This window comes from Bubalus kerabau, chromosome X (assembly GCF_029407905.1).
Source record: "Bubalus kerabau isolate K-KA32 ecotype Philippines breed swamp buffalo chromosome X, PCC_UOA_SB_1v2, whole genome shotgun sequence".
Lineage (NCBI taxonomy): Eukaryota > Metazoa > Chordata > Mammalia > Artiodactyla > Bovidae > Bubalus > Bubalus kerabau.
The window spans coordinates 152954721-152981190 of record NC_073647.1 but is presented as its reverse complement, the minus strand read 5'-3'; the positions used below and the strand labels follow the sequence as shown (position 1 = coordinate 152981190).

The 26470-nt window shown below is 42.3% G+C and overlaps 1 protein-coding gene across 2 annotated transcripts in view; it reads left to right on the top strand.

Moving 5' to 3' along the window:
• VEGFD (vascular endothelial growth factor D) overlaps nt 1-19234 on the top strand; it is a 48696-nt gene extending 29462 nt beyond the window's left edge. Inside the window, exons 3-7 of one of the 2 annotated variants that reach the window (XM_055565472.1) lie at nt 1300-1490; nt 4762-4910; nt 6130-6230; nt 16543-16738; nt 19108-19234. In XM_055565472.1, coding sequence (XP_055421447.1) covers nt 1300-1490; nt 4762-4910; nt 6130-6230; nt 16543-16738; nt 19108-19183 — 713 coding nt within the window. In that variant the 3' untranslated portion in view covers nt 19184-19234. Of the gene's footprint in view, nt 1-1299; nt 1491-4761; nt 4911-6129; nt 6231-16542; nt 16739-17302; nt 18017-19107 lie in introns of those variants that run through there. The other variant, XM_055565471.1, reaches the window with a different exon arrangement.
• Nucleotides 19235-26470: the final 7236 nt, after the last annotated feature.

The window sequence follows — 26470 nt, the reverse complement described above, 5'->3', positions numbered from 1 at the left end:
GGCGTCAGCTTGGGCTATAGGTACCATCTCACGGTTCAGTTAGGGCCGGATGTGCTTCCAAGTTTACTGAGAGGTTGTTGGCAGGATTCAGTTCCAGACAAGCTGTTGGGCCGAGCATCCCACCTCCATTATCACCTGTTGGATAGAGGCCACCCTCACTTGCCTGCTACATGGGCCTTTCAGCATGGTGACTCACTTCCTCTAAGGCAGCAGTTGAGAAGGCAAGAGAGGGTGCCAGCAAGAGAGGGTGACTACTAGCGAGATGGAGAGCAGTCTTTGTTAACTTCACCATGGATGTGCCATCCCGCCGCTCTTGCTGTCTTTTCTTCATAAGAATTGGGGTACTAGGTCCAGCACACACGCAGAGGAGGGGAAGACAGAAGGGTGTGAATGCCAGGAGGTGGGCATGATTGTAGCTCAGATTAGAAGCTCCCAACCACAGAGGGTTTTAACCATCCCCCAGTCTGTAATTGACTCGAAAATTCCATGTCAAACTAAAAGAAAGTCTTTAAATGTTGCCAGTATCACAAATTTGAATCATTTCCCAGAAACAGCCACAGAAAGGCTATACAACATTATCAAAATCTAATTTTAAAAAATGAACTTTGAGAGAAAGGCAAGTGTATTTTACAGGAATGTATGTAATCCTTTTTTTTTTTTTTTTAATTCCCTGAGGCTTGTTTCTTGTTTCCCACAAATTCGTTAGGATGGCCAGAAAATTGCTCCTTTCATCAAAATGAATCAGCTTATTTCATCATTTGATAGAAATGTCAGTATTAGACGTTTGCAAATGAGAACACTCTGACTTGAGGAACACTTAAATTTTCATTCATATGTTTGCCATATATAGTTACTTAAGCAACCAACAGAAATGTATTTCCTAATGGTGCTAAAACCTACCCACACCTGACTTAAAGGAGAAGAAATGCTCTCCAGCTATGTCCTGTAAATTGCTTAATAAATACTGCTTACATGTTATTGCTTTACATGCATCCATTTACTTCCTTATTAGCCAGCCTCTCCAGATGCACCCAATGTAGTTATATCCAGGACATGGTGTTTATTACTAGTGGAAAGTAGAATTAGCGGCTATGAAGGGATCATAAACACGGAAAGGAACACAGATTTGGGTTGTAATTTTTCTGCCAACAATTCTTGCTTAAAGCCAACCCCAGATACCCATCTTGTGAAATCAACAAGTTTGATACATACAAGAATGATGGTGTTGAGCAAACCCCGGTACATGTAGGCATGTCAGGGCCATTTGTTCTGCTGACCCAATGGTCTGCCTCTCTGCAGTTATAGACGAGGAATGGCAAAGGACACAGTGCAGCCCTCGAGAGACCTGCGTGGAGGTGGCCAGTGAGCTGGGGAGCAGCACGGACACATTTTTCAAGCCTCCCTGTGTGAACGTGTTCCGGTGTGGTGGCTGCTGCAATGAAGAGAGCCTCGTCTGTGTCAATACCAGCACGTCGTACGTTTCCAAACAGGTAGGAGGACATGAGCCCTCTGTGGCCCTGATGCTGGTGGCGTTGATAGCTACAGCTCAGCTGGTTGCCAAGCGCTGTCTCAGTGCTTTAGGTGCATCATCTTATTTAACCCTGAAACAAGCTCAAAGGGTAGCTTATCATCTTATAGATGAGGACACGGAGAGTTAGAGAGGCGCTCCAGATGTACCCGAGGTAGTTATATCTAGGACTGTCTCTCTGATGCTATGATGTCAAGGATCAGAAAATCATATGGAAGCCACTAGGGCAGACATTTCAAGGAACAAAGATAGCCACGCTGACTTGTGTTATTAATTAGGTACCACATTGTTCAAATGGAGTGATTGAGAAGAGTTTGATGAAGGGAATGGGCAGGGTAGGGGAAGGAAGAAGGGCTGGTGAAGTACCCAGAGCTGCTAGAAAGGGGGCGCTGTTCCCACCCTTAGACTGAAGAGGCCAGAGGGTGCAGTGGTTATGGGAACCCAGAGAGGAAGTGGGGAAGAGCGCTGCAGGACTGGTTGGGCGAGGGGCAGCCACTGTGCACCCTTATCCTGGCAGGGAGAGGGGGCAGGGTGGGGGAGGTAAGGAGGCTTATAGATGTAGACATGGAGGTCAGCATCCTTGAACACTGCCCAATGGGGAAGGAGGAAAAGAGGATGGCATCTCCAGAGGGGCAGATGGAGAATATCTAGCACAGAAGACCTTTGGAAAGAATCCTCCAGTTCCCATGAAAGAAATAATTCTTCCCTCTTCATCTTATGAAACCTCTTTTGCTCAGTAGATAGGTTTTTCTTGTATTGCTATCATATTGTTGTAAACTGTATATGGCATGCATGCGTGCTTAGTCACTCAGTCGTGTCCGACTCTTTGCAACTCTATGGACTGTAGCCCACCAGGCTCCTCTGTCCATGGGATTCTCCAGGCAAGAATACTGAAGTGGGTTGCCATACCCTCCTCCAGGGGATCTTCCCAACCCAGGGATCAAACCCACCTCTCTTACATCTCCTGCATTGGCTGGTGGGTTCCTTACCACCAGCGCCACCTGGGAAACCCATACATGGCATTGCTAAGTCGCTTCAGTCGTGTCCGACTCTGTGTGACCCCGTAGATGGCAACCCACCAGGCTCCCCTGTCCCTGGGATTCTGCAGGCAAGAACAGTGGAGTGGGTTGCCATGTCCTTCTCCATATACATGGCATAGTGGAGCAGTAATAACAAACTTAAGAAAGAAAACATACTAAAAAGCTGTAAGTCAAACTACATTCCTTTTGGTTCGATGTTGCAAATCCCTCACACATATTGATATATTTATTTAATTGTCACATTTGCCTCTACAGTCTAGTCTCATGATTGGGAAAAGAGGTACTGCAATAAAAATTATTATTATTCTGTAAGATATTATGAAAAAACTTGAACAAACTTTTTGGCCAACCTAATACATAACTTTTCTTATTCAGAAGGAAAGAATGGAATGCTGATTTGTTTTGGTACTAGGTTAACGTACCCTTAATTTTCCCCCCCATACCTCTTAAAATAGCCCTTAAAGTTTAGAGTTTCTTTTTCTAAATTATTTTAGAGAATCTTGAAATTGTAAAAATTCTGACCTCTACTGTTTGACAATCAGAGGGGAAAAAATGACATGACTATGGCTAAGCATCAACTGTCAGCAGAAACAAAGATTGCGTAATGTAAGAGGCTTTAGCTCGTGACTGTGTTATACCCTAGAGTATACTAAAAAATTTCGCAAGATGAAGTTCATGCAAAATAAACACTGTTAAAAACACTCTTACTTAAACTTATGGTAGTACCATTACATATTGAAAGGTCAGGACAAACATAACTTTAATGGATTGTTTCCACTTAATAGATAATTGAATATTTTGACTGTTGTCCACAACAAATGAGTTTCCAAGAATATGCTTAAGTGTAAGTGTTCAGCAGTTTTTCTTTCCAAATATGCATATTTGAACATCGTAATAGTGTTTTCCAAAAAACTTCTCATCCCAAAGTTATGGGCTGTTCAGTGAAATACCTCTTAGAAGCTAAGTGAATAAATGAAGACTCTACGTAGCAAGGACTATGTGGAATGGAAGTTCAAATTCACCTGTACATCAGAGAACCACTCAAGAATTAAAGTAATTGATACTCTTGGCAAGTAAATTTTACCTGCTGAGATTCCATCTTGCAGCTCCTGATCACAGCAGTTTCATTCCAAAAAGTAATAAGGCATGTTCTTGAGAGTGTGCCCTCTGGCTGTAGAGTAGAGTGTGTGGGTTCAGATCCCCACCCTCCCAATCAATAGTTATATGGTCTTAGGCCAGTTATATAACCTCTCTTTCCATCTGTTTCTTCACCTGTAGAGTTGGGGGTAATAAAACCAACCTATAATGTTGTTATAAGGGGTAAATGAATTAATATAAAGGTACTTACAACAGGGGCTGGCCTATGGAAACAGAGAAAAAAAATGATAGTCATGTTACCTATAATTGTTTGGGCATGATGGTCTTGTATCAGTCAGTTTTTACTCTGTAATGCTGAATAAACACCACCCTAAAACTTAGTGGCTTCAAACAATAATGACATTCTCATTCCTATATCTGAGATTCAGTTAGTTTAGACTTTGGGCTCAGTTGGGCTTGACGCCAAGCTGCAGGCTGAGTCCAGGTCTGGTCCCTGTGTCTTTCATCCCTTAGACCAGCAAGACTGCCAGATTGTGCTCTTCTCATGGCTAGAGCAAACGCATGAGACAGTGAGCCCTGGAAAGTACACACAGTTCAAGTCTATGCTTGTGCCAAAGCAAGTCACGTGGCTAAGTTCAAAGTCAAGGAATAGGAAACTGTATTCCTTCAGTGGAGATGGCGTGGGGAGGGATAAGTAAATCGTTTTGAAGTTATCTCTTCACCATGGTTGCAAAGAAACTTCATAGCTGTAATTTCATTTAATCCTTACAATTTATACTCAGACTTAAAGCAGGAGCAGGGAACATTTTACAAGCTAACTATTTTACAAGGGTACTAGGGACACCAAGAAGTTAAGAGATTTGACCAAACTTAAATACTTGATAAAGTGATGTAAGGCCCTGGTCTTCTGATTTGCAGCCCAGCATTCTTTCTATTACACCAGCCCTCATCCTTATTAGTTTTATCTTAATGGACAACCTTGCTGAAGTCACAACCGTAAGGGACAAAGGCAAAAATGCAGACTGTAGACATGATTATTTTTTTGTAAAACAAACAAACAAATATATGTATTATAGTTCTCTTTCTCTACTCTAGCTCTTTGAGATATCAGTGCCTTTGACATCAGTACCTGAATTAGTGCCTGTTAAAGTTGCCAACCATACAGGTTGTAAGTGCTTCCCAACGGCTCCTCGTCATCCATTCTCAATTATTAGAAGATCTATCCAGATCCCAGAAGAAGATCGGTAAGCCTTAGACTTGATACACTTGTTAAGCCTTTCTTACTTATGCTTGCTCTTGCCTTGCTGAAGCTGTGTGTGGAGAATCCGTCATTAATTACAGAGTCGTCTCTCTTGCTTCAAGCTCTTTCTCTTTTAGGTTCCAACACATATCTGTGGGTAATAAGTGTTTGGCAAGTATATTTTTTACTAGGTGTTACTTGTATATTGCAGGATGTCAAAAAGCTCAGTGGCTGTGAACTCAGCATGCCAACTTGTGGGCACCTTTGTTCTCAATACGCATAGTTTGATGCAGTTGTAAAACTCAACTCCAGCCTCAAATTTGGCATCTGTCCCCTCATTCCAGAACAAGCATTAGATAAAACTCATTTCAGGCTGTTTATATATTTAAGTCCCAAAGTTAGGAGGGAAAAACGGCTCCTGGCATCATCGGAGAGTGGCAAAGCTATCTGCTTCTGATTTGGGCATTTTTTTAAAGCCCTCCTCTTAAGTTTACAAAATGGGAAATTGTATTTTAAATGAAAATGACTTAAACTTAATTTGATTAGACATTTTCTTGTGAGGATTTTGTGATTCTTTCTGAGACAGATTATGACACCCTAAAGTGTTCTGAAATCAAAGGTCAGAATCATTGATTTGGGAAAAAAGAATTTAATACAGAGAATCAAAGGGCAAATTACAACCATTGAATAAAAATATGAAGTAATTAAGTTGGAGACTTTGATCTTGCCGAAGTAAAGGAGGAAACGCACTGTGTGAGTGGCTAGTGAAGGAGTCAGCCTTAAGCCAAGCAGACCCCTCTAACCTTTCTCAAGTAGAAGAGAAAGCTCATGGAAAAGGAACATTTACAAAATTTTCCTGCTGTCCTGGCCAGCGTTCTTATCTCCATTTTACAGACAATAATGCTTAGGAGCGGTGTTAGAACACTGTTTACTTTTGGTAAATAAGCTTTGTTGACAGCTAATTTGCATCGATTTTAACACCAATCCTCTTAAAAAGATTATAACTTTCCAAAATTACAGTTTCATTTCCAAAGGTTTCCACAGAGAATATTTGTAATTACAGAATTACTATCTAATAACATCGTCTTCATAAATATGAATTAAGCTCCTGAAAATCTTCACTGTTCTCTACTCAGAAATGTATGCAACATTAAAAAAAATGTTCCAAAGGTATGATTACCTTTGAAAGCTTTAAAATATGATTTATTGTCTTCTTTTCCTAGCTGCTCCCATTCCAAGAAGCTCTGTCCTGTTGACATGCTCTGGGACAGCAACAAATGTAAATGTGTTTTACAGGAGGAGAATCCACTGGCAGGAATGGAAGGTAATGATTGCAGTGGTGAAACAATAACAATAGCAACTAGTATTTATTGACACAATTTAAAGCAATTGTGTAAGCTTTTTATATATATCAACTAATTTACTCCTCCCAACAATCCTATAATGTATACCTCTTTTCCTATAACGTATACCTCCTTTCCTTTACAATACTACAACAGAACACCTCTTTTCCTCTTTTCTTTTTACAATTACAAAATGGACACAACCAGGATGTCTAGTAATTTTTCTCAAGGTCACACAGCTAAGAGTGATAGAAGCAGTGAGATTCCAGGGCCTTTTGGTATAATTATATAGTAAGTCCACCAGTGCATCTTCAGCTCTTTAATCTTAAAGCCCCAAATGATTAGAGCATCTCAAAGCAATGGATTTCAAAAAAAGAGTCCGAAATGCAGTACTTGGATGCAATCTCAAAAACGACACAATGATCTCTGTTCGTTTCCAAGGCAAACCATTCAATATCACAGTAATCCAAGGCTATGCCCCAACCGGTAACGCTGAAGAAGCTGAAGTTGAACGGTTCTATGAAGACCTACAAGACCTTTTAGAACTAACACCCAAAAAAGATGTCCTTTTCATTATAGGGGACTGGAATGCAAAAGTAGGAAGTCAAGAAACACCTGGAGTAACAGGCAAATTTGGCCTTGGGATACAGAATGAAGCAGGGCAAAGACTAATAGAGTTGTGCCAAGAAAACGCACTGGTCATAACAAACACACTCTTCCAACAACACGAGAGAAGACTATACATGGACATCACCAGATGGTCAACACCGAAATCAGATTGATTATATTCTTTGCAGCCAAAGATGGAGAAGCTCTATACAGTCAGCAAAAACAAGACCAGGAGCTGACTGTGGCTCAGATAATGAGCTCCTTATTGCCAAATTCAGACTTAAATTGAAGAAAGTAGGGAAAACCACTAGACCATTCAGGTATGACCTAAATCAAATCCCTTATGATTATACAGTGGAAGTGAGAAATAGATTTAAGGGCCTAGATCTGATAGAGTGCCTGATGAACTATGGAATGAGGTTCATGACATTGTATAGGAGGCAGAGATCAAGACCATCCCCATGGAAAAGAAATGCAAAAAAGCAAAATGGCTGTCTGGGGAGGCCTTACAAATAGCTGTGAAGAGAAGCGAAAAGCAAAGGAGAAAAGGAAAGATATAAGCATCTGAATGCAGAGTTCCAAAGAATAGCAAGAAGAGATAAGAAAGCCTTCTTCAGCGATCAATGCAAAGAAATAGAGGAAAACAACAGAATGGGAAAGACTAGAGATCTCTTCAAGGAAATCAGAGATACCAAATGAACATTTCATGCAAAGATGGGCTCGATAAAGGACAGAAATGGTATGGACCTAACAGAAGCAGAAGATATTAAGAAGAGATGGCAAGAATACACAGAAGAACTGTACAAAAAAGATCTTCACGACCCAGATAATCACGATGGTGTGATCACTGACCTAGAGCCAGACATCCTGGAATGTGAGGTCAAGTGGGCCTTAGAAAGCATCACTACGAACAAAGCTAGTGGAGGTGATGGAATTCCAGTGGAGCTATTCCAAATCCTGAAAGATGATGCTGTGAAAGTGCTGCACTCAATATGCCAGCAAATTTGGAAAACTCAGCAGTGGCCACAGGACTGGAAAAGGTCAGTTTTCATTCCAATCCCAAAGAAAGGCAATGCCAAAGAATGCTCAAACTACTGCACAATTGCACTCATCTCACACGCTAGTAAAGTAATGTTCAAAATTCTCCAAGCCAGGCTTCAGCAATATGTGAACCGTGAACTTCCTGATGTTCAAGCTGCTTTTAGAAAAGGCAGAGGAACCAGAGATCAAACTGCCAACATCCGCTGGATCATGGAAAAAGCAAGAGAGTTCCAGAAAAGCATCTATTTCTGCTTTATTGACTATGCCAAAGCCTTTGACTGTGTGGATCACAATAAACGGTGGAAAATTCTGAAAGAGATGGGAATACCAGACCACCTGATCTGCCTCTTGAGAAATTTGTATGCAGGTCAGGAAGCAACAGTTAGAACTGGCCATGGAACAACAGACTGGTTCCAAAGAGGAAAAAGAGTTCGTCAAGGCTGTATATTGTCACCCTGCTTATTTAGCTTACATGCAGAGTACATCATGAGAAACACTGGACTGGAAGAAACACAAGCTGGAATCAAGATTGCCAGGAGAAATATCAATAACCTCAGATATGCAGATGACACCACCCTTATGGCAGAAAGTGAAGAGGAACTCAAAAGCCTCTTGATGAAAGTGAAAGAGGAGAGTGAAAAAGTTGGCTTAAAGCTCAACATTCAGAAAACGAAGATCATGGCATCCGGTCCCATCACTTCATGGCAAATAGATGGGGAAACAGTGGAAACAGTGTCAGAGTTTATTTTTCTGGGCTCCAAAATCACTACAGATGGTGACTGCAGCCATGAAATTAAAAGACGCTTACTCCTTGGAAGGAAAGTTGTGACCAACCTAGATAGCATATTCAAAAGCAGAGACCTTACTTTGCCAACAAAGGTTCGTCTAGTCAAGGCTATGGTTTTTCCTGTGGTCACGTATGGATGTGAGAGTTGGACTGTGAAGAAGGCTGAGCGCCGAAGAATTGATGCTTTTGAACTGTGGTGTTGGAGAAGACTCTTGAGAGTCCCTTGGACTGCAAGGAGATCCAACCAGTCCATTCTGAAGGAGATCAGCCCTGGGATTTCTTTGGAAGGAATGATGCTAAAGCTGAAACTCCAGTCCTTTGGCCACCTCATGTAAAGAGTTGACTCATTTGGAAAAGACTGATGCTGGGAGGGATTGGGGGCAAGAGGAGAAGGGGACGACAGAGGATGAGATGGTTGGATGGCATCACTGACTCGTTGGACGTGAGTCTCAGTGAACTCCGGGAGTTGGTGATGGACAGGGAGGCCTGGCGTGCTGCAATTCATGGGGTCGCAAAGAGTCAGACACGACTGAACAACTGATCTGATCTGATCTGATAACCTTTAATGAAAGCCGCTTCAGAACTAAACACGAGTCAACCACATTTTACTAAGCTTTTTGTATAAAAACCTCACAGGAACCTAAGGTAATTTTGGACTTGGTTTCTTTCAACTGTGTCTTGTGAAAACATGCCAGTAGTTTGATAAAATGGTGAATAAGAGAAGACTTCTTCTGACACAAGGGTAAAGTAAAAGCAAAACACAGCTCTTGGACTCAGGGGAGTTGGGAAGCAGATGAGCTAGGCTCTCATCATTCCACATAACTCTTAACACTCTGATTTGATCATAAACATCTGCCTGAAAACAAATGCACTTTTTATTGATTTCCAAGGTAACTTGACATGATTCCACTGTAAAGATCACAAGGACTCATATGTTTTGAACCTTGCTTGTTTTTCCAACTGTGATCTACAAGCAAGATTAATAAAGAGTAAACTGTAACGAAATCTGTCCCAGAAACTGTAAACAACAAGCTCACCTTATGCTTCTGTCTCTCAGTTTCCAAATGTTTTCATGAAAGCTCAGCCCAGGGTTTGATGGAACCTTAAAGTTCATGTAGTTTAAATGACCATGCATATCTTTTTGAAAATTGAAGTATAGTTGATTTACAATGCTTCAGGTATACAGCAAAGTGCTTCAGTATATACACATATACATTCTCACACATCCATATATATTCTTTTTCAAATTCTTTTCTGTTGTTACAAGATATTGTATATACTTCCCTGTGTTATACAGTAAGTCCTAGTGTTTTATGTGTTTTATGTATAGTAGTGTGTAAATGTTAATCCCAAAGAAGATGAACGTGAAAGTGAATTTGCTCGGTTGTGTCCGACTCTTTGAGTCTACAGGGACTGTAGCCTACCAGGCTCCTCCATCCATGGAATTTTCCAAGCAAGAGTACTGGAGTGGGTTGCCATTTCCTTCCCCAGGGGATCTTTCCAATCCAGCAATCGAACCTGAGTCTCCCACATTGCAGACAGACGTTTTACCATCTGAGCCACCAGGGAAGCCCTTGTTAATCCCAAACTCCTAATTTATCCTCTCCTCCCTTTCCCTTTGGTAACTGTCTTCTGTATCTGTGAGTCTATTTCTGTTTTGTAAATGAGTTCATTTGTATCATTTTTTTAAGATTCCACATATAAGTGATATCATATATTTGTCTTTGTCCCACTTACTTCACTGAGTATGATAATCTCTAGGTCTATCCATGTTGCTGCAAATGGTATTATTTCATTCCTTTTTATGGCTGAGTAGTATTCCTTTGGAAGGAATGATGCTAAAGCTGAAACTCCAGTACTTTGGCCACCTCATGTGAAGAGGTGACTCATTGGAAAAGACTCTGATGCTGGGAGGGATTGGACACAGGAGGAGAAGGGGATGACAGAGGATGAGATGGCTGGATGGCATCACTGACTTGATGGACGTGAGTCTGGGTGAACTCCGGGAGTTGGTGATGGACAGGGAGGCCTGGCGTGCTGCGATTCATGGGGTCGCAAAGAGTCGGACATGACTGAGCGACTGAACTGAACTGAACTGATTCTGTTTAAAACACTTCTATTAGCTTTCCATAGCCAGAAAAATTCCAGATTCCTTAGAACTGCATTTAAAGTCCTTCAAGCCTCTGAATATAATCAACATTTTTAGTTTCATATGTCCTCATACACAGTCTTAAGTTCAGTGAGACTAGAGCATTCATCATTGCTGAAACATGCCATTTATTTTCATGCCTAACCTGTACCATTGATTCTCATACTTTGGTGAGCATAAGTAGGGTATGGGAAAGAGCTTATGAAAAATGAACATTTCAAAGGAAAAAAGTTAAAGTGCACATTTCAACAAAGCAGAAACAGTCTCATAGATAGAAATAATTGGTGGTTGCCAGAGAGGAGGGGGAGCCTGGTGGGCTGCCGTCTATGGGGTCGCGCAGAGTCGGACACGACTGAAGCGACTTAGCAGCAGCAGTAGCTGTATTCCATTATGCATATGTACACCATCTTTTATCCATTCACCTATTGGTGGACATTTAGACTGCTTCCATTTCTTGGCTATTGTAAACAGTGCTAACACTGGGGTGCATGTATCTTTTCAAATTATAGTTTTCACCATTTCCAGATGTGTGTCCAGGAGTGGAATAGCTGGGTTATCGGGTAACTCCATAAATGCCCATGTTGATTTAGAATGTCATGTACATCCTTCCCACCAAGTCTTCATCTGTCCTCTGCTAGAATATACATCAGTCATGAGGAAACTTGCCAAGCTCACTGAGGCATTCCAGTTACACTGTGCACACTCTTGTTGCTAGTAAACTATATGGAACCTGAATATCTCTCTCTCTTTCTCTCTAGGACAGTGCTGTCCAATGGAGTTACAGTGAGAGTTATATATATATAACTTATACTTTATAGTACTCTCACTAAAAAGGTCAAAATAAGCAGATTAAAGTTATTTCTAATGTGTTTTACTTAATCTAAAATATTTTTTTAAAACACTCATTTCAGTGTGTAAGCAATATAAAATCCATCAATGATATATATCTTCATTTTTGTGCCAAGTCCTTGAAATCGGGTGTGTATTTTACACTTACAGAACATCTCAATTCAAACTTGCCGTTGCTCTGTCTGGCCTGGACCTGTCATATTGGACATCCCAGCTCTAGAGCATCAACTCGTTAGTTTAGGTTTACCCTCTAGAACCATGTCATACCGACTAGTTCTTTCTCCATGTGACCCATTTTTAAAGTTAGAAAGTTATTGTTTGGAATCTAAAAAGTGGTACCAATGAATTTATTTACAAAACAGAAATAGAGTCACAGGTATAGAAGACAAACTTATGGCTACCAAGGGGGAAAGGTTCAGTTCAGTTCAGTTCAGTCGCTCAGTCGTGTCCAACTCTTTGCGATCCCATGGACTGCAGTACGCCAGGCTTCAGATTGGGTTTAACAGATACTCACTGAAAGTGAAAAGTGAATGTTAGTTGCTCAGTTGTGTCCAACTCTTCGCGACCCAATGGACTGTAGCCCACCAGGCTCCTCCATCCATGAGATTTTCCAGGCAAGAATACTGAAGTGGGTTGCCATTCCCTTCTCCAGGGGATCTTCCCGATGCAGGGATCGAACCTAGGTTTCCTGCATTGCAGGCAGATTCTTTACCATCTGAGCCACCAAGGAAGTCCCAGATAAACACTGCGGCTGCTGCTGCTGCTAAGTCGCTTCAGTCATGTCCAACTCTGTGCGACCCCAGAGACGGCAGCCCACCAGGCTCCCCCGTCCCTGGGATTCTCCAGGCAAGAACACTGGAGTGGGTTGCCATTTCCTTCTCCAATGCAGGAAAGTAAAAAGTGAAAGTGAAGTCACTCAGTCGTGCCCGACTCTTAGTGACCCCATGGACTGTAGCCTACCAGGCTCCTCCGTCTGTGGGATTTTCCAGGCAAGAGTACTGGAGTGGGGTGCCATTGCCTTCTCCGCCAGATAAACACTACTATATATAAAAGAGACACACAACAAGGACCTACCGTATAGCACAGGGAACTCTATGCAATACTCTGGAATGACTTATAGTGGAAAAGAATCTAAAAAAGAGTGGATATATGTGTAACCAATTCACTTTGCTGTACTTCTAAAACTAACACAATATTGTAGATCATCTACATTCCAATAAAAATAGGTCTCCAAAAGAAAGCTATTGTGGAAAACTGTATACATAGCACTTAAGGTGGTTCTAGTTAAGGTTTCCCTGGAACACAGCTCCTGGGAGAGAGATTGGCATTCAGGAGTTTACTTGCAGGAATGCATTCAAAGGTGAAGGGGCAGGGGCAGGACTTGGCAGGGGGAGAAGTTGAACTGTGTGGCAGTTGCTGAGAGGTGTTAGTCAAGCCTGTTGAGGGATGTCTCAAATTGAGACAGAGGGGCTGGGTCCTATGGACTGGTCACTGGATATGGGCTTCCTCTAGAGGGGATATAACCTTGGGGGAGCCAGCTTCTTTCTGCTGAAGGTAATTCCTGCAGAGGGACCTAGCTGGTATACATGTATTTTGAGAGTAGGGAAAATAATGAAGAAAGAGAGGCATGCTCTGAGCGGGGGAAAAATGAGTGCTCAGAGCTGGAAGGGAGAGAACCCAGCACATCAGGGTGCTGGAAGACGTTCAGCATGGTGAGGACATAGAGACAGGGGGCTGGGTAGATATGAGAGAGGAAGCCAGGGAGCTTCATGGGAGACCTTGTGAATCGTGTCCCAGAGCTTGGATGTGGTATTAAACACAAAACAAAACCACTCAACTAGTTCAAGTGGACAGTGACAGCACCAGTTAGGAGTTCAACAAAATCAACTCAGTGACAGTGTACAAGAGAAGAGATTGGCTTGGGGCAAGCAAGGATGAAGGGAACCTTTTGGGAAGTTGTGGCAATGATGGAAGTGAGAGGCAGGAGATAGCCTAGATCACAATCATTTCTAATTTTCATCTTCCACAATGCAGTTGACATGGGCCAAGTTCACAGTCACTTCTCAAGTGGCCTCATCAAACTCATGACGTGTACTGAGCTTACTGTTCACTAAATACTTTTCCCCCCCATACATGTGGCTATTAAGCCAACTGCCTTTCTCCAATGACTTCTCTTCCCTGAATGAGGACATGTGAGTTAGTGAACTGAAGTCCAATTTCATCTTGTTAGATTTAGGCCATTGCACTAAACTGTTTTCAAAAACAGAAAACTAACAGTACCAAAAAAAGAAAAAAAAAAGGCGGGGGGGTGGCGGGGGAGTCCTGATTCTGGATTTTAACTCCTCCTGCTGCTGCTGCTAAGTCGCTTCAGGCGTGTCCAACTCTGTGCGACCCCATAGACGGCAGCCCACCAGGCTCCGCTGTCCCTGGGATTCTCCAGGCAAGAACACTGGAGTGGGTTGCCATCTCCTTCTCCAATGCATGAGAGTGAAAAGTGAAAGTGAAGTTGCTCAGTCGCTTCCGACTCTTCGCGATCCCATGGACTGCAGCCCACCAGGCTTCTCCGTCCATGGGATTTTCCAAGCAAGAGTACTGGAGTAGGGTGCCATTGCCTTCTCCGCCAGACACCCACAAATTCAAGAATTTACTTGGAAAAATTCTATCAGTTTATTGATCAAAATGATAAATGGAACAAGGCTGAGGACCTAACACATTGGTATCCCATCATCAACTTACCTAAGATTGAAATTGAAAGCCAGTACTTCTGGGTATCGCCCTTAGCTAGTTACTGCTTCACTCAGTTCTCCTATATCGTTTCTCTTAGTTTTAACTTGTCTGTAAGGATTGAGGTCGGCCATGGCCAACTACATTGCTGAAGTTCAGCAAATACCTGGTAGACTGTTTCCCTAAATCACCTATCCAGGAACGGAGTTGGGCTGGCCTGAAGTGCTCTAAGAGTATCTCTACCGCCACCTAGTGATCCATGCAAATCTTTTCAGAGCTTCTATCTAGTCTTATCTTGTTCCAAAGTGACACATGCTTCACTGGGATATGCTTTACAAAGCTTACCTTTTTCCTCTTCATACAATTCAGAATGGCGTATCCCCAGATCTGGCCTTTCAACACCCATTCCACATGAGCCCTCAAAGATCATCAACCACAGCGCAGTTAAGCCTATGAGGTTGGACGACACAATATTTTGAAATATCATTAATGGCCAGATGAAAATAAATGATGCTTGCTCCTTGAAAGGAAAGCTATGAAAAACCTAGACAGCCTATTAAAAAGCAAAAGCAAAGACATCACTTTGCTGACAAACGTCCATACAGTCAAAGCTATGGTTTTTCCAAGAGTCATGTACAAATGTAAGGGTTGGACCATAAAGAAGGCTGAGTGCCAAAGAATTGATGCCTTCGAATTGTGGTGCTAGAAAAGACTCTTGAGAGTCCCTTGGACTGCCAAGATCAAATTAGTCAATCCAGAAGGAAATCAACCCTGAATATTCACTGAAAGGACTGTGCTGAAGCTCCAATCCTATGGCCACCTGATGCGAAGAGCCAACTCACTGGAAAAGAGCCAGATGCTGGGAAAGACTGAGGGAAGGATGAGAAGGGGGTGACAGAGGACGAGGTGGTTGGATGGCATCACTGACTCAATGGACATGAGTATGAACGAACTCTGGGAGATAGTAAAGGACACAACAGCCTGGCATGCCGAAGTTCATGGAGTTGCAAAGAGTCAGACGACTTAGCAACTGAATAACAATGGCAAAGTGGGAGAGAAGCATGTTTGGGGAAGAAACTAAACAACTTTCCTCCAAGCCTTTTAAGAATACTAATGTGACATTTTCAGATTCTTCTAAAGGTTCTGTCTCTTCCAATGAATTTCAACTTGATCAGAATTGGAGGTGGAATACTAATTATCCAACTGTTTTGTACATTTTCTAGAAATATCTGTTAGCTAAGTGTGTCAAAAACTTCTCAGCACCTCCTCTCTGAGCCAACTGTATCTTCCAACAGATGTCTGTGGAATCAAAGTACATTGACATGTTATATTTTTTTATACTAGAGTTATGACCTGCAGTGAGGAAATACACCTACCCATAGCCTGGAAGGTCTGTGTATTTCTACAATGTCCTAGTATTTCTGTTCTCTCCTTTTATTCTTCACCTAAAACTGGGAAGGGGTAGACTCACAGTCCTTAGACATCCTGTATTTTATGACTAATACTTGGTTTTGCAAAGTTGCTTTTTTCAACTAGTCACAACCTAGTTGTGACATCTTGCTGCTGCTGCTGCTGCTAAGTCGCTTCAGTCGTGTCCGACTCTGTGTGACCCCATAGATGACAGCCCACCAGGCTCCCCCGTCCCTGGGATTCTCCGGGCAAGAACACTGGAGTGGGTTGCCATTTCCTTCTCCAATGCATGAAAGTGAAAAGTGAAAGTGAAGTCGCTCAGTCGTGTCCGACCCTCAGCGACCCCATGGATTGCAGCCTACCACGTTCCTCCATCCATGGGATTTTCCAGGCAGGAGTACTGGAGTGGGGTGCCATTGCCTTCTCTGAGTTGTGACATCTTAAAAAATCTTAATCTTAAAACATCTTAAAAAAAAATCTTACCAAAATATTCAGCTTACAACATTTTTATAAAAAACTAAAGAGAACATGTGAATTCTGTGTTAGTATTGTGAAATCAGAGATCAATCTCCTTCATTCTGTGAAAATATTAAGGACAAAAATCTACAAAAACGGAGATTGGGTGAATCTAAGATACTTTACAATGATGTAATGAATACAACCAACTTTGGGGATCCCATTCTCCATGCTACAGCTATTTGACCACTTTTCTGTTTTGGTTTAGATCACACTCACCTCCAGGAACTGGCTCTCTGTGGTCAGCACATGAAGTTTGATGAAGATCGTTGTGAGTGTGTCTGTAAAACGCCATGTCCCAGAGACCTCATCCAGCACCCAGAAAACTGCAGCTGCATTGAGTGCAGAGAGAGTCTGGAGAGCTGCTGCCAGAAGCACAAGATATTTCACCCAGACACCTGCAGGTGAGTGGCTTTTCACTTTTGCCTATATTTGACCCATTGACATTTAAAGTAAATACTAGTTAGATTTGGTGCGATTCCTTATTAAGCCAGTTTTATTCTTCATTGCCAAGCCCCCTTTTTGATAATGAAACAGAGATTTGGCAACTGAGTAAGTATATAGAGTGATGATTAATTGTGAAATCAAGAAAATTCTGTCTGCTGTAGCTGGCTTATGGATCTTCAGCAAAAACTAAAGTTGAAGATATATACACAATTATTTCAGATCAGCTGACTCTTTAGCTCAGTCTCTCTCTTAATATAGATCGACATATGTTTATTTTTTCCTTTGAGGAAGGGGATGCCATTGGATTTATATAACAAGAAATTTACTGATGAATAGAATGCTTAGAAGTTAGCAGTTGTGCTTTAATAACCATGGGGGATAACCAGCCAGGATTTTATATTGACATCCTAAATATGAATCTGGAAAATTTACTCTGAAAATGTAATCAAAGCAGAACAGAGTTTTTCCTTAGAATTTAGTCCTTGATTCTGAATTCTCATGTTTATCTTCTTTTGTAACAGCTGTGAGGACAGATGCCCCTTTCACCCCAGAACCTGTGCAAATGGAAAACCGGCATGTCCAAAGCATTGCCGCTTTCCAAAGGAGAAAAGGGCCACCCATGGGCTCCAGGATCGAGAAAATCCTTGAGTTAGCCTTGATCCCCAGTTCCCCATCCATGTCATTTAAACAGCATGCTGCTTTGCGAAGTTGCTGTCACTATTCCAGGTGTTAGGGGAAAAAAATCCGTTTTACATAGTACCATGGTGAATCCCGACTGACCTTCCATTAAACAACAGCTGAGGATTCCCTGGCTCACTGCCAAATGTCTTCTAACAGAAGATGCTCTGCACACCAGGGAATGGAGAGGAAGAAATCTCCCTTACCCTCCCCCCTTTTTTTCGTGAGTGAAAAAGGTTTGATCATCATGGAGTGACAGGTACCATGTGATTAATTACTCAGAGCAGATGAGGCAATTTGCATAGTCTTTGAGTCCTTTGCTAATTGCAACTCTCTTGTGAACTGTTTTGATTCTTTCTTATGCAGATCTTGATGTATATGATCAGCACTGATTATCTGATTACTGTCCAGCTTGTAGTTTTGAGTTCACCAAACTACTGTCTGTTGTTTTATATTTAAGTGTATTTAAAGAAAATAAACACATTTATTCAAGCCAGAGAATTTTGTGTGTTAATTAATATGCTGTAAATTTACTGCTGTAAATTTTTATGCTAAAGAAAAAATATTTTAAAGAGAGAAAGGAATTCAGAAGTGGGAGATGTGGGAGAGACATGAACACACTAAAACTAGATTCCAGTTTTGGGAAACCAAAGGACTAGCTTTCAGAAGGTTTAAGATTTTAAACGAGGTTGAATAAATGTGACTCAAAAATCAGCTGAACTTCAGCCTTTCCTTTGAGATTCAGATTACCTTGACTTGACCTCCAGTTGAACTTGACTTGAAGGAGGAGAGCCCACTGATGTCCCTGACATCTCTGGGGGTGTATGTTTCTTCCAGCCACCTCCAGCTCCACGCTTCCGCATTTACTCAACTCTCGGTCTTATTCATATTTCAATTCTCATAGCCATATGATTCTTCTCTTTGTCCCACAGCTACCCAGGAAGGAAGCACAAATCTTTTTCCTTTGCTTTTTTTTGCCCAAATACTCCCACAAATAACTTGTTGACAGCACAGACTTTACTGAAAAATTTGGTATAACAGAGGGAATTTAGCAGCTTTAGCAGAACTAAGCTTTTTGGCCAAAAAACTTAAAAACTGAGGTTCTCCCAAGCTTCTTGCATAGGTAGGTAGATAGATGCGCGTGCACACACACACACACACACACACAATTACAACATTTATTACACACTTTGATAAATAGTTGTGTTCATGTTATCTCCCCACTACCCTGTGACCTCCTTACAATTGGAAATTGTGTCCTGATCAAACTTGTGTAAGCCAAGTTTCTCAGGGTGGAGCAGTACAATAAATAGAGAACAATAAACAAGTATAGCAAAAAATCCTTTTGTTTCTCCTGGAGCCAAATGATAGAATTGTTGGATCCTGGTTCAAATGCCTGCCCTTCCTCTCTCAGGGTTCTAAGCAGTTCCCGAATTCTCCCAGCCATGGCCTCATCATTTACTGGTCTTGGTCCAATCACTCCTCTCCTGTCACTGCTCCCCTTGTCCACATTTTATGACCTTTATGTCAATGGGCCTTCTTTCTTCTAGGTGTACCATTTGATTCTCAGGCTTCTGACAGGATTCACAGGTAACGTGGCTGCTTAACTATATTAGGATTCAATTTCTTGCTTTGTCCCTTCATCCAGGTTCTACAACTCTCTCCGCAGTAGTATTCCCTTGAGAGCTGGGGCAGCAGATGGTCCAGGGACACTGAACAATTAAAGGAGTCACTTTGCTCATCTTCACTGGAGAAAAAGAGAGGTAGAAGCTCAGAGAAGAAAAGATATGAACTGAAGGATAGGCTCTGCCAATTAATGGCATTATGAGGCCAAGCAACCTCATGGCACCTCAGTTTCCTCTCGGGCTAAACAGGTAGATAATCTCATCCACCTGTATCTGAGAGTTGTTAATTCACTCCATAAATGAAAACAATTTGAAAAATACAATGACCTTGACCCATTAAAGGGATTATTTCCCCAAAGAGAAACATGACTGTAAGCAAAATTCTTGGCTTATACTGGATTCCTGGATCTGCCCCAAATCAACTCAAACCACATTTTGGTTACTGGCTCTGGCTTCCTAATTGCCATTTAGATGGAATATTATAGGGAATTCTGGACAAAACTATGGGAGATCTGGCTTTCTACTTCCAAAACCCATCCCCCCTGCTTTCTCCCCAACTCTCCACAATAACCACCGAGAGACTTGCACTTGGATCTCTGAGACTGGGTCTGGGCTGGGGTGGAGCTGGTTCTTAGGGTGGAGGTGGGGGAACTGGCCTTTTGCCTTATTAGAGTGCACTGGTCATTGTACAGGAATATTTGTCATACTAATAGCTTTGGAATGTGAGCTGCAATTTTTCAACTTGTAAAATTGTGTTGCAAAATAAAAATATGTGAGAAAGCCCAGAGAGCTTAAAGCAAACATAGTAAATGCCAGCGATGCACGATGCCCCTGATCGTCTGAGCCACAGGGCCAGAAAATGCATTAATAGGACAGCACAGATCATAAATCTGTGACTACAGCAGTGTGGTGGGAGGCCCTTTGGAGATGGAAACAGATTAGACAGCATAATGTTCAGAGCTGGATGAGACTAAAATACTGCCTGAGATACCTGATAAAGGAGATGACACAAATAATCCATTTTAAAGGCATTTAAAGAAAGGGTTGGATGAAAATTGTGAGCTTAATGGATTTGGTCATTTGCTCAACAAGAGGTGGACTTTGTTTAATTTACTCCTAATGTTTCGTGTTTTTTTTTTCATACTGTTCATGGGGTTCTCAAGGCAAGAATACTGAAGTGGTTTGCCATTCCCTTCTCCAGTGGACCACATTCTGTCAAATCTCTCCACCATGACCCGCCCGTCTTGGGTTGCCCCACGGGCATGGCTTAGTTTCATTGAGTTAGACAAGGCTGTGGTCTTAGTGTGATTAGATTGACTAGTTTTCTGTGAGTATGGTTTCAGTGTGTTTGCCCTCTGATGCCCTCTTGCAACACCTACCGTCTTACTTGGGTTTCTCTTACCTTGGACGTGGGGTATCTCTTCACGGCTGCTCCAGCAAAGCGCAGCCATTGCTCCTTACCTTGGACGAGGGGTATCTCCTCACCGCCGCCCTTCCTGACCTTCAATGTGGGATAGCTCCTCTAGGCCCTCCTGCACCCGCGCAGCCACGGCTCCTTGGACATGGGGTTGGTCCTCCTAGCCTCTTTGGAAGGAAAGTTATGACCAACCTAGATAGCATATTCAAAAGCAGAGACATTACTTTGCCAACAAAGGTTCGTCTAGTAAAGGCTATGGTTTTTCCTGTGGTCATGTATGGATGTGAGAGTTGGACTGTGAAGAAGGCTGAGCGCCGAAGAGTTGATGCTTTTGAACTCTGGTGTTGGAGAAGACGCTTGAGAGTCCCTTGGACTGCAAGGAGATCCAACCAGTCCATTCTGAAGGAGATCAGCCCTGGGATTTCTTTGGAGGGAATGATGTTAAAGCTGAAACTCCAGTACTTTGGCCACCTCATGCAAAGAGTTGACTCATTGGAAAATACTCTGATGCTGGGAGGGATTGGGGGCAGGAGGAGAAGGGGACGACAGAGGATGAGATGGCTGGATGGCATCGCTGACTCTATGGACGTGAGTCTCAGTGAACTCCGGGAGTTGGTGATGGACAGGGAGGCCTGGTGTGCTACGATTCATGGGGTCGCAAAGAGTCGGACATGACTGAGCGACTGATCTGATCTGAATGTTTCGTGTTACTTTACATTACTTTACCAACAAAGACATCTAGTCAAGGCTATGGTTTTTCCAGTAGTCATGCATGGACATGAGAGTTGGACTATAAAGAAAGCCGAGCGCTGAAGAAGCACTCCAACTGTGGTGTTGGAGAAGACTCTTGAGAGTCCCTTGGACAGCAAGGAGATCTAACCAGTCCATCACAAAGGAAATCAACCCTGAATATTCACTGGAAGGACTGATGCTAAAGCTGAAACTCCAATACTTTGGCCACCTGATGCAAAGAACCAACTCATTGGAAAAGTCCTCGATGCTGGGAAAGATTGAAGGCAGGAGGAAAATGGGATGACAGAGGATGAGATGGTTGGGTGGCTTCACCAATGCAATGGACAGGAGTTTGAGTAGGCTCCGGGAGTTGGTGATGGACAGGGAAGCCTGGCGTGTTGCAGTCCATGGGGTCGCAAAGAGTTGAACACGACTGGGTGACTGAACTGAACTGAATGTTTTGTGTGGGAACAATGTCTTGCATATAGTAGGTCCCTAATAATTATTTAGTGGATAGTGAAGTATTGTATGGATTCTGTGACCAGTGAATGGAAACTCATCTACCACTGAAATGGCCAATATGAACTCTCATTCTCCAGGGCTCTTTCCAGGGGGTTTTCATGATTCAGTATCTTACCTGAGCTTCTTCATAGCATAGCCGTCAACTTTCAAGAGAGGTTCCAACAGGACATGCCCCAGTGTATACACACTCATTGAGCTTCTGCTATATCTCATTTACTGATGTCCCACTGGCCAAGCGAGTCACATGGCCAAGCATAGAGTTGATGTGGGAGGAGATTAGACAAGGGTGTAAATATAGGAAAATGGTTCACTGAAGGCTACCATGTAACAGTCTCCCACAGGGTTGGTTCCTGTCTTTAGCCACACATAGAGACCTGTTAGTCTCCATTGTTCTACAAGAGCTGAACTCTGGTCAGTGTCTTCGGGTTTCCACATACAGAGCCCAGGACCTGTGTTGTCTTTGTTCTGATCACTGTTCTGCATTTTGATTCTGTTTCTGATACATGGAAATCTTGAGGGTCTTCTTTTGCCCACAGCTATAATGTGAACTCTCTCGTTTATGTCTCATTTTTCTTTCTGAAGCACAGTGAGAAGAGAGGAGTCTCAAAATATTAATTGAAAATGTCATCTTGGCTGTAAATCTGGCTCAACATCAAGTCCTTTTCCCTTAGTAAGATCCTCTATCAGTCTGTTCCAGCCTTCCCTGGAGATACCTTTCTCCCATATGAACCCCTCCCCTTCTCTTCCCCTGTGGAGTTATACAACAGCATTCACTGGCCAGTCAGCGCCTGTCTCTGTACCTTGGTCACGTTCTACTTGGAATAATCTTGCTCCCAGCAGTTGCATGAGCACTTTTTACTTCCATTGGCAGCCAGAAATATTCTGAACTCCCAGTATTTTTCTTGTATTTCTTTTGCAGTATTTATCACCTCCCACCTTTTATCATAGATATTTACATATTCCTTAACTGTTTTGGTTTCTTGGGGATAAAGCACATGCCAATTTTTCCTTGCCTTGTGCCTTGTACATAGATAGCGGGTTCTCAATACAAATGTGGTGCCTTCCCACTCCAAAATTGTCCAAGAGCTCATTTACATATAAATTTGCAAAGGGTTGAATTTCAAGGGAAGATGATATCTACTTTTATTTTATACCTTCTACACCTACAGGTCATTTTACACACCAGTGGTACTGATTGCTCTCACTTTCTATTATGTGCAGTCAGAAGCCACTGCATGAAAGTATTTTAGTCTAATTTATTGGTTTACATGAAAATTCTCTAAAGGCATACCCTGATGCCATACATTTAGGCAGAACACTATAATTAGAATTATTCCCAGATTTACAGCTTCTTCATCCTGCTGCTACAACTTTCTTGACTTTTAGAAAATAGCCTTTAATGGTGACCTTTGCTTAAGGTTTAACTGACTAAAAATGGAGTCTCAACCCATGTGAGATGGTGAAGTGTGTACAGAATCATGATTTATTTGCCTTTTAATGTTAAGTGCCTAGATCAGAGATGAACATGATGTTCAATGTTTTCAGACTTTGTTGGAACTGTAAACTTTACTGGCACAGCCTGCAGCTTTCTCAACCCCCTCCTCCACAGAGACTTGGCAACAGCATGCCTTTATTAATATCTATTTATAAAGGTCAGCCTATCCTACAGTATTTAAAATACAAAGAACTTTTCAAGAAAAGTGGATTGCTTTTTACCATTGATGAAAAATATATAAAAGCTGAAAAAGATGAAAAGTTTTAAAAACACACTATGTTTAATATTCCTTGTATTCCCCACAAAACCTTTTACAGAGTAGGCACTCGGTAAATTGTTTGATGATAAAAATAGAAAATATTTATTCTTCTTTGAAAATAACTCAAGTTTTTTGAAGGAGTATTGATTGGCATCAAGATCTTAGAAGATTCACAGTAGAATTGCCATCACTTTGCCAACAAAGGTCCGTATAGTCAAAGCTATGGTTTTTCCAGCAGTCATGTATGGATATAAGAGTTGGACCATAAAGAAGGCTGAGTGCTTAAGAATTGATGCTTTTGAATTGTGGTGCTGGAGAAGACTCTTGAGAGTCCCTTGAACTGCAAGGAGATCAAACTAGTCAATCCTAAAGGAAATCAACCCTGAATATTCATTGGAAGGACTGATGCTGAAGCTCCAATCCTTTGACCACCTGATGCGAAGAGCCGACTCATTGGAAAAGATCCTGATGCTGGGAAAGACTGAAGGCAAAAGGAGAAGAGGGAGGCAGAGGATGAGATGGTTAGATAGCATTACCGACTCAATGGGCATGAATTTGAGCAAACTCCAGGAGATAGAGGACAGGGAAGCCTAGTGTGCTTCAGTCCATGGGGTTGCAAAGAGTCAGACACAACTTAGCGACTGAACAACAAACACTGTAATAAGAACTATGGCAGTGGCAAGCCGGGAGATCAACAAATGAGGATTAACCTTCACTTATACTTTCCATGATTTCTACCCAATAGTTATTGTCTTGATTGTTGTTGCTTAGGGGCTAAGTCATGTCTGACTCTTTTGCGACCCCATAGACTGTAGCCCACCAGGCTCCTGTGTTCATGGGATTTCCCAGGCAAGAATCCTGGAGTGGGTTGCCATTTCCTTCTCCAGGGGATCTTCCCAACCCAGGGATAGAACCCACGTCTCCTGCAGTGGCAGACCGAGTCTTTACCACTGAGCCACCAGGGAAGCCTATTGTCTCACTGCTGCTGCTGCTGCTAAGTCGCTTCAGTTGTGTCTGACTCTGTGCGACCCCACAGATGGCAGCCCACCAGGCTCCCCCATCCCTGGGATTCTCCAGGCAAGAACACTGGAGTGGGTTGCCATTTCCTTCTCCAATGCATGAAAGTGAAAAGTGAAAGTGAAGTTGCTCAGTCATGTCCGACTCTTAGTGACCCCATGGACTGCAGCCCACCAGGCTCCTCCGCCCATAGGATGTTCCAGGCAAGAGTACTGGAATGGGGTGCCATTGCCTTCTATTGCAAACATGAAAAAGAAGACCAAAACAGTGCTGTACCACCTGGTTCTGTTGGTCTTATCTGGGAAACCAACTGCAAATTATTAAGCTTGTGTAAGTATCCTTGAGTCTTCCATAACTTTTATTCTCTGATGCTTCAATATAAACACAGAGCAGAATATCTATTCCCACTTGAGCCTTATTCATTAAAGTTAAATCATTAATACATTTCAAAGTCTACAGCCAAAGTGCTCTATAAATTATATCAGTTCCCTGTACTTTTTTAAGGTACACCCCTTGGAATTTTTTCAGTACATTCAGTCAGTTCAGTCGCTCAGTAGTGTCTGACTCTTTACAACCCCATGGACTGCAGCATGCCAGGCCTCCCTGTCCATTACCAAGTTTGAGTAAACTCAAACTCATGTCCATCTAGTCGGTGATGCCATCCAACCATCTCATCCTCTGTCTTCCCCTTCTCCCCTATGCCTTCAATCTTTCCCAGCATCAGGGTCTTTTCAAATCAGTCAGTTCTTCAATACATTCAATCGGGTATATATATGTGTCAGAAATTGTGCAGGCATTGAATAAATAAATTCATTAATACAACTAAAACTTACTTGATTTCTAGTACCAGGAGCAGACCTTGCCTCTGCTTACTAACAAGCAAATATAAATGCCAATTTTCAGAAAGAAATCCATGAGAGATCCCAAGAAGACACAAGTCTCCAAGGATCAGGCTGAGGAAGAAGGCCAGGTGGAGGGGTGGGGCAGGAGGACAGGCAAACAATTTGAATATCACCTGATAAATGCTATACCAGCATATAGCCAAAGTACTGTCAAAATACAAGAGGGAGGATTTAATTCCCTCTAGAGATTTGGGAAAGGAGGTGCAATCTTCAGGGATGAATAGCCTTTCTACAGGCTTAAAATGAGTGCTGGTAAAGACGGTGGTGATGGTGCTCAGGAAAGCATTTCCTCGGCTGGGAACTCCATGTACCAATGGTGAGGAGTGGATGGATGATCATCAGACTACTCCCAGTGATTCATTAGCTTCTTGGCCAAGTACCACCATGGCCTGCTGAACCAGTCCGAGTGGGAGTTGCTATTTCAGGTCTCAATTTTTTTTTCTCCAGAGTGGAGGGTTGCCACATAAAATACAAGATGCCCAGTTAACTTTTGAATTTCAGATAAACGATGAGTAACTTTTTAGTAAAGTCCCCTATATTTAGGACATACTTACATAAACATTATTTATCTGAAATTCAAATTATTAAAAACTTTGACTTTTTGTGTATTTTACTCACTACATCAGGCAATCCTACCAGAATGGTAAAAACCAGGCGGAGCTTCTGTAGCAGAGATGATAAACAATAAACAAAACGCAACCATGACCCCAGCTTTCTGTAGCCATCCCAGCCCAAAGTCTCCCCAACTGGAAGCCAGAGAGAACAGGCGTCCAAAGAGACACTGTATCTAGGCAACCACGGCGCGAACTCAGCTGACCATTCGCAAGATTCGGGTTAGGCGTGCGGTGCATCCTGGGAGTGAGTTTTCTAAGTTCGGATTCGCCTCCAAAGGCCATGGGACTACAACTCCCAGGAGCGCCAATGGGTCGCTGCGAGGCACGCTGGGGAGTGCTGGTTTTACCCGGTTGAAGAGTCCTGGTGGGTTGCTTGTGTAGCAAGAGATCAAGGCCGATTTTTAGAGAATCGCAACATTAAGAGTTCA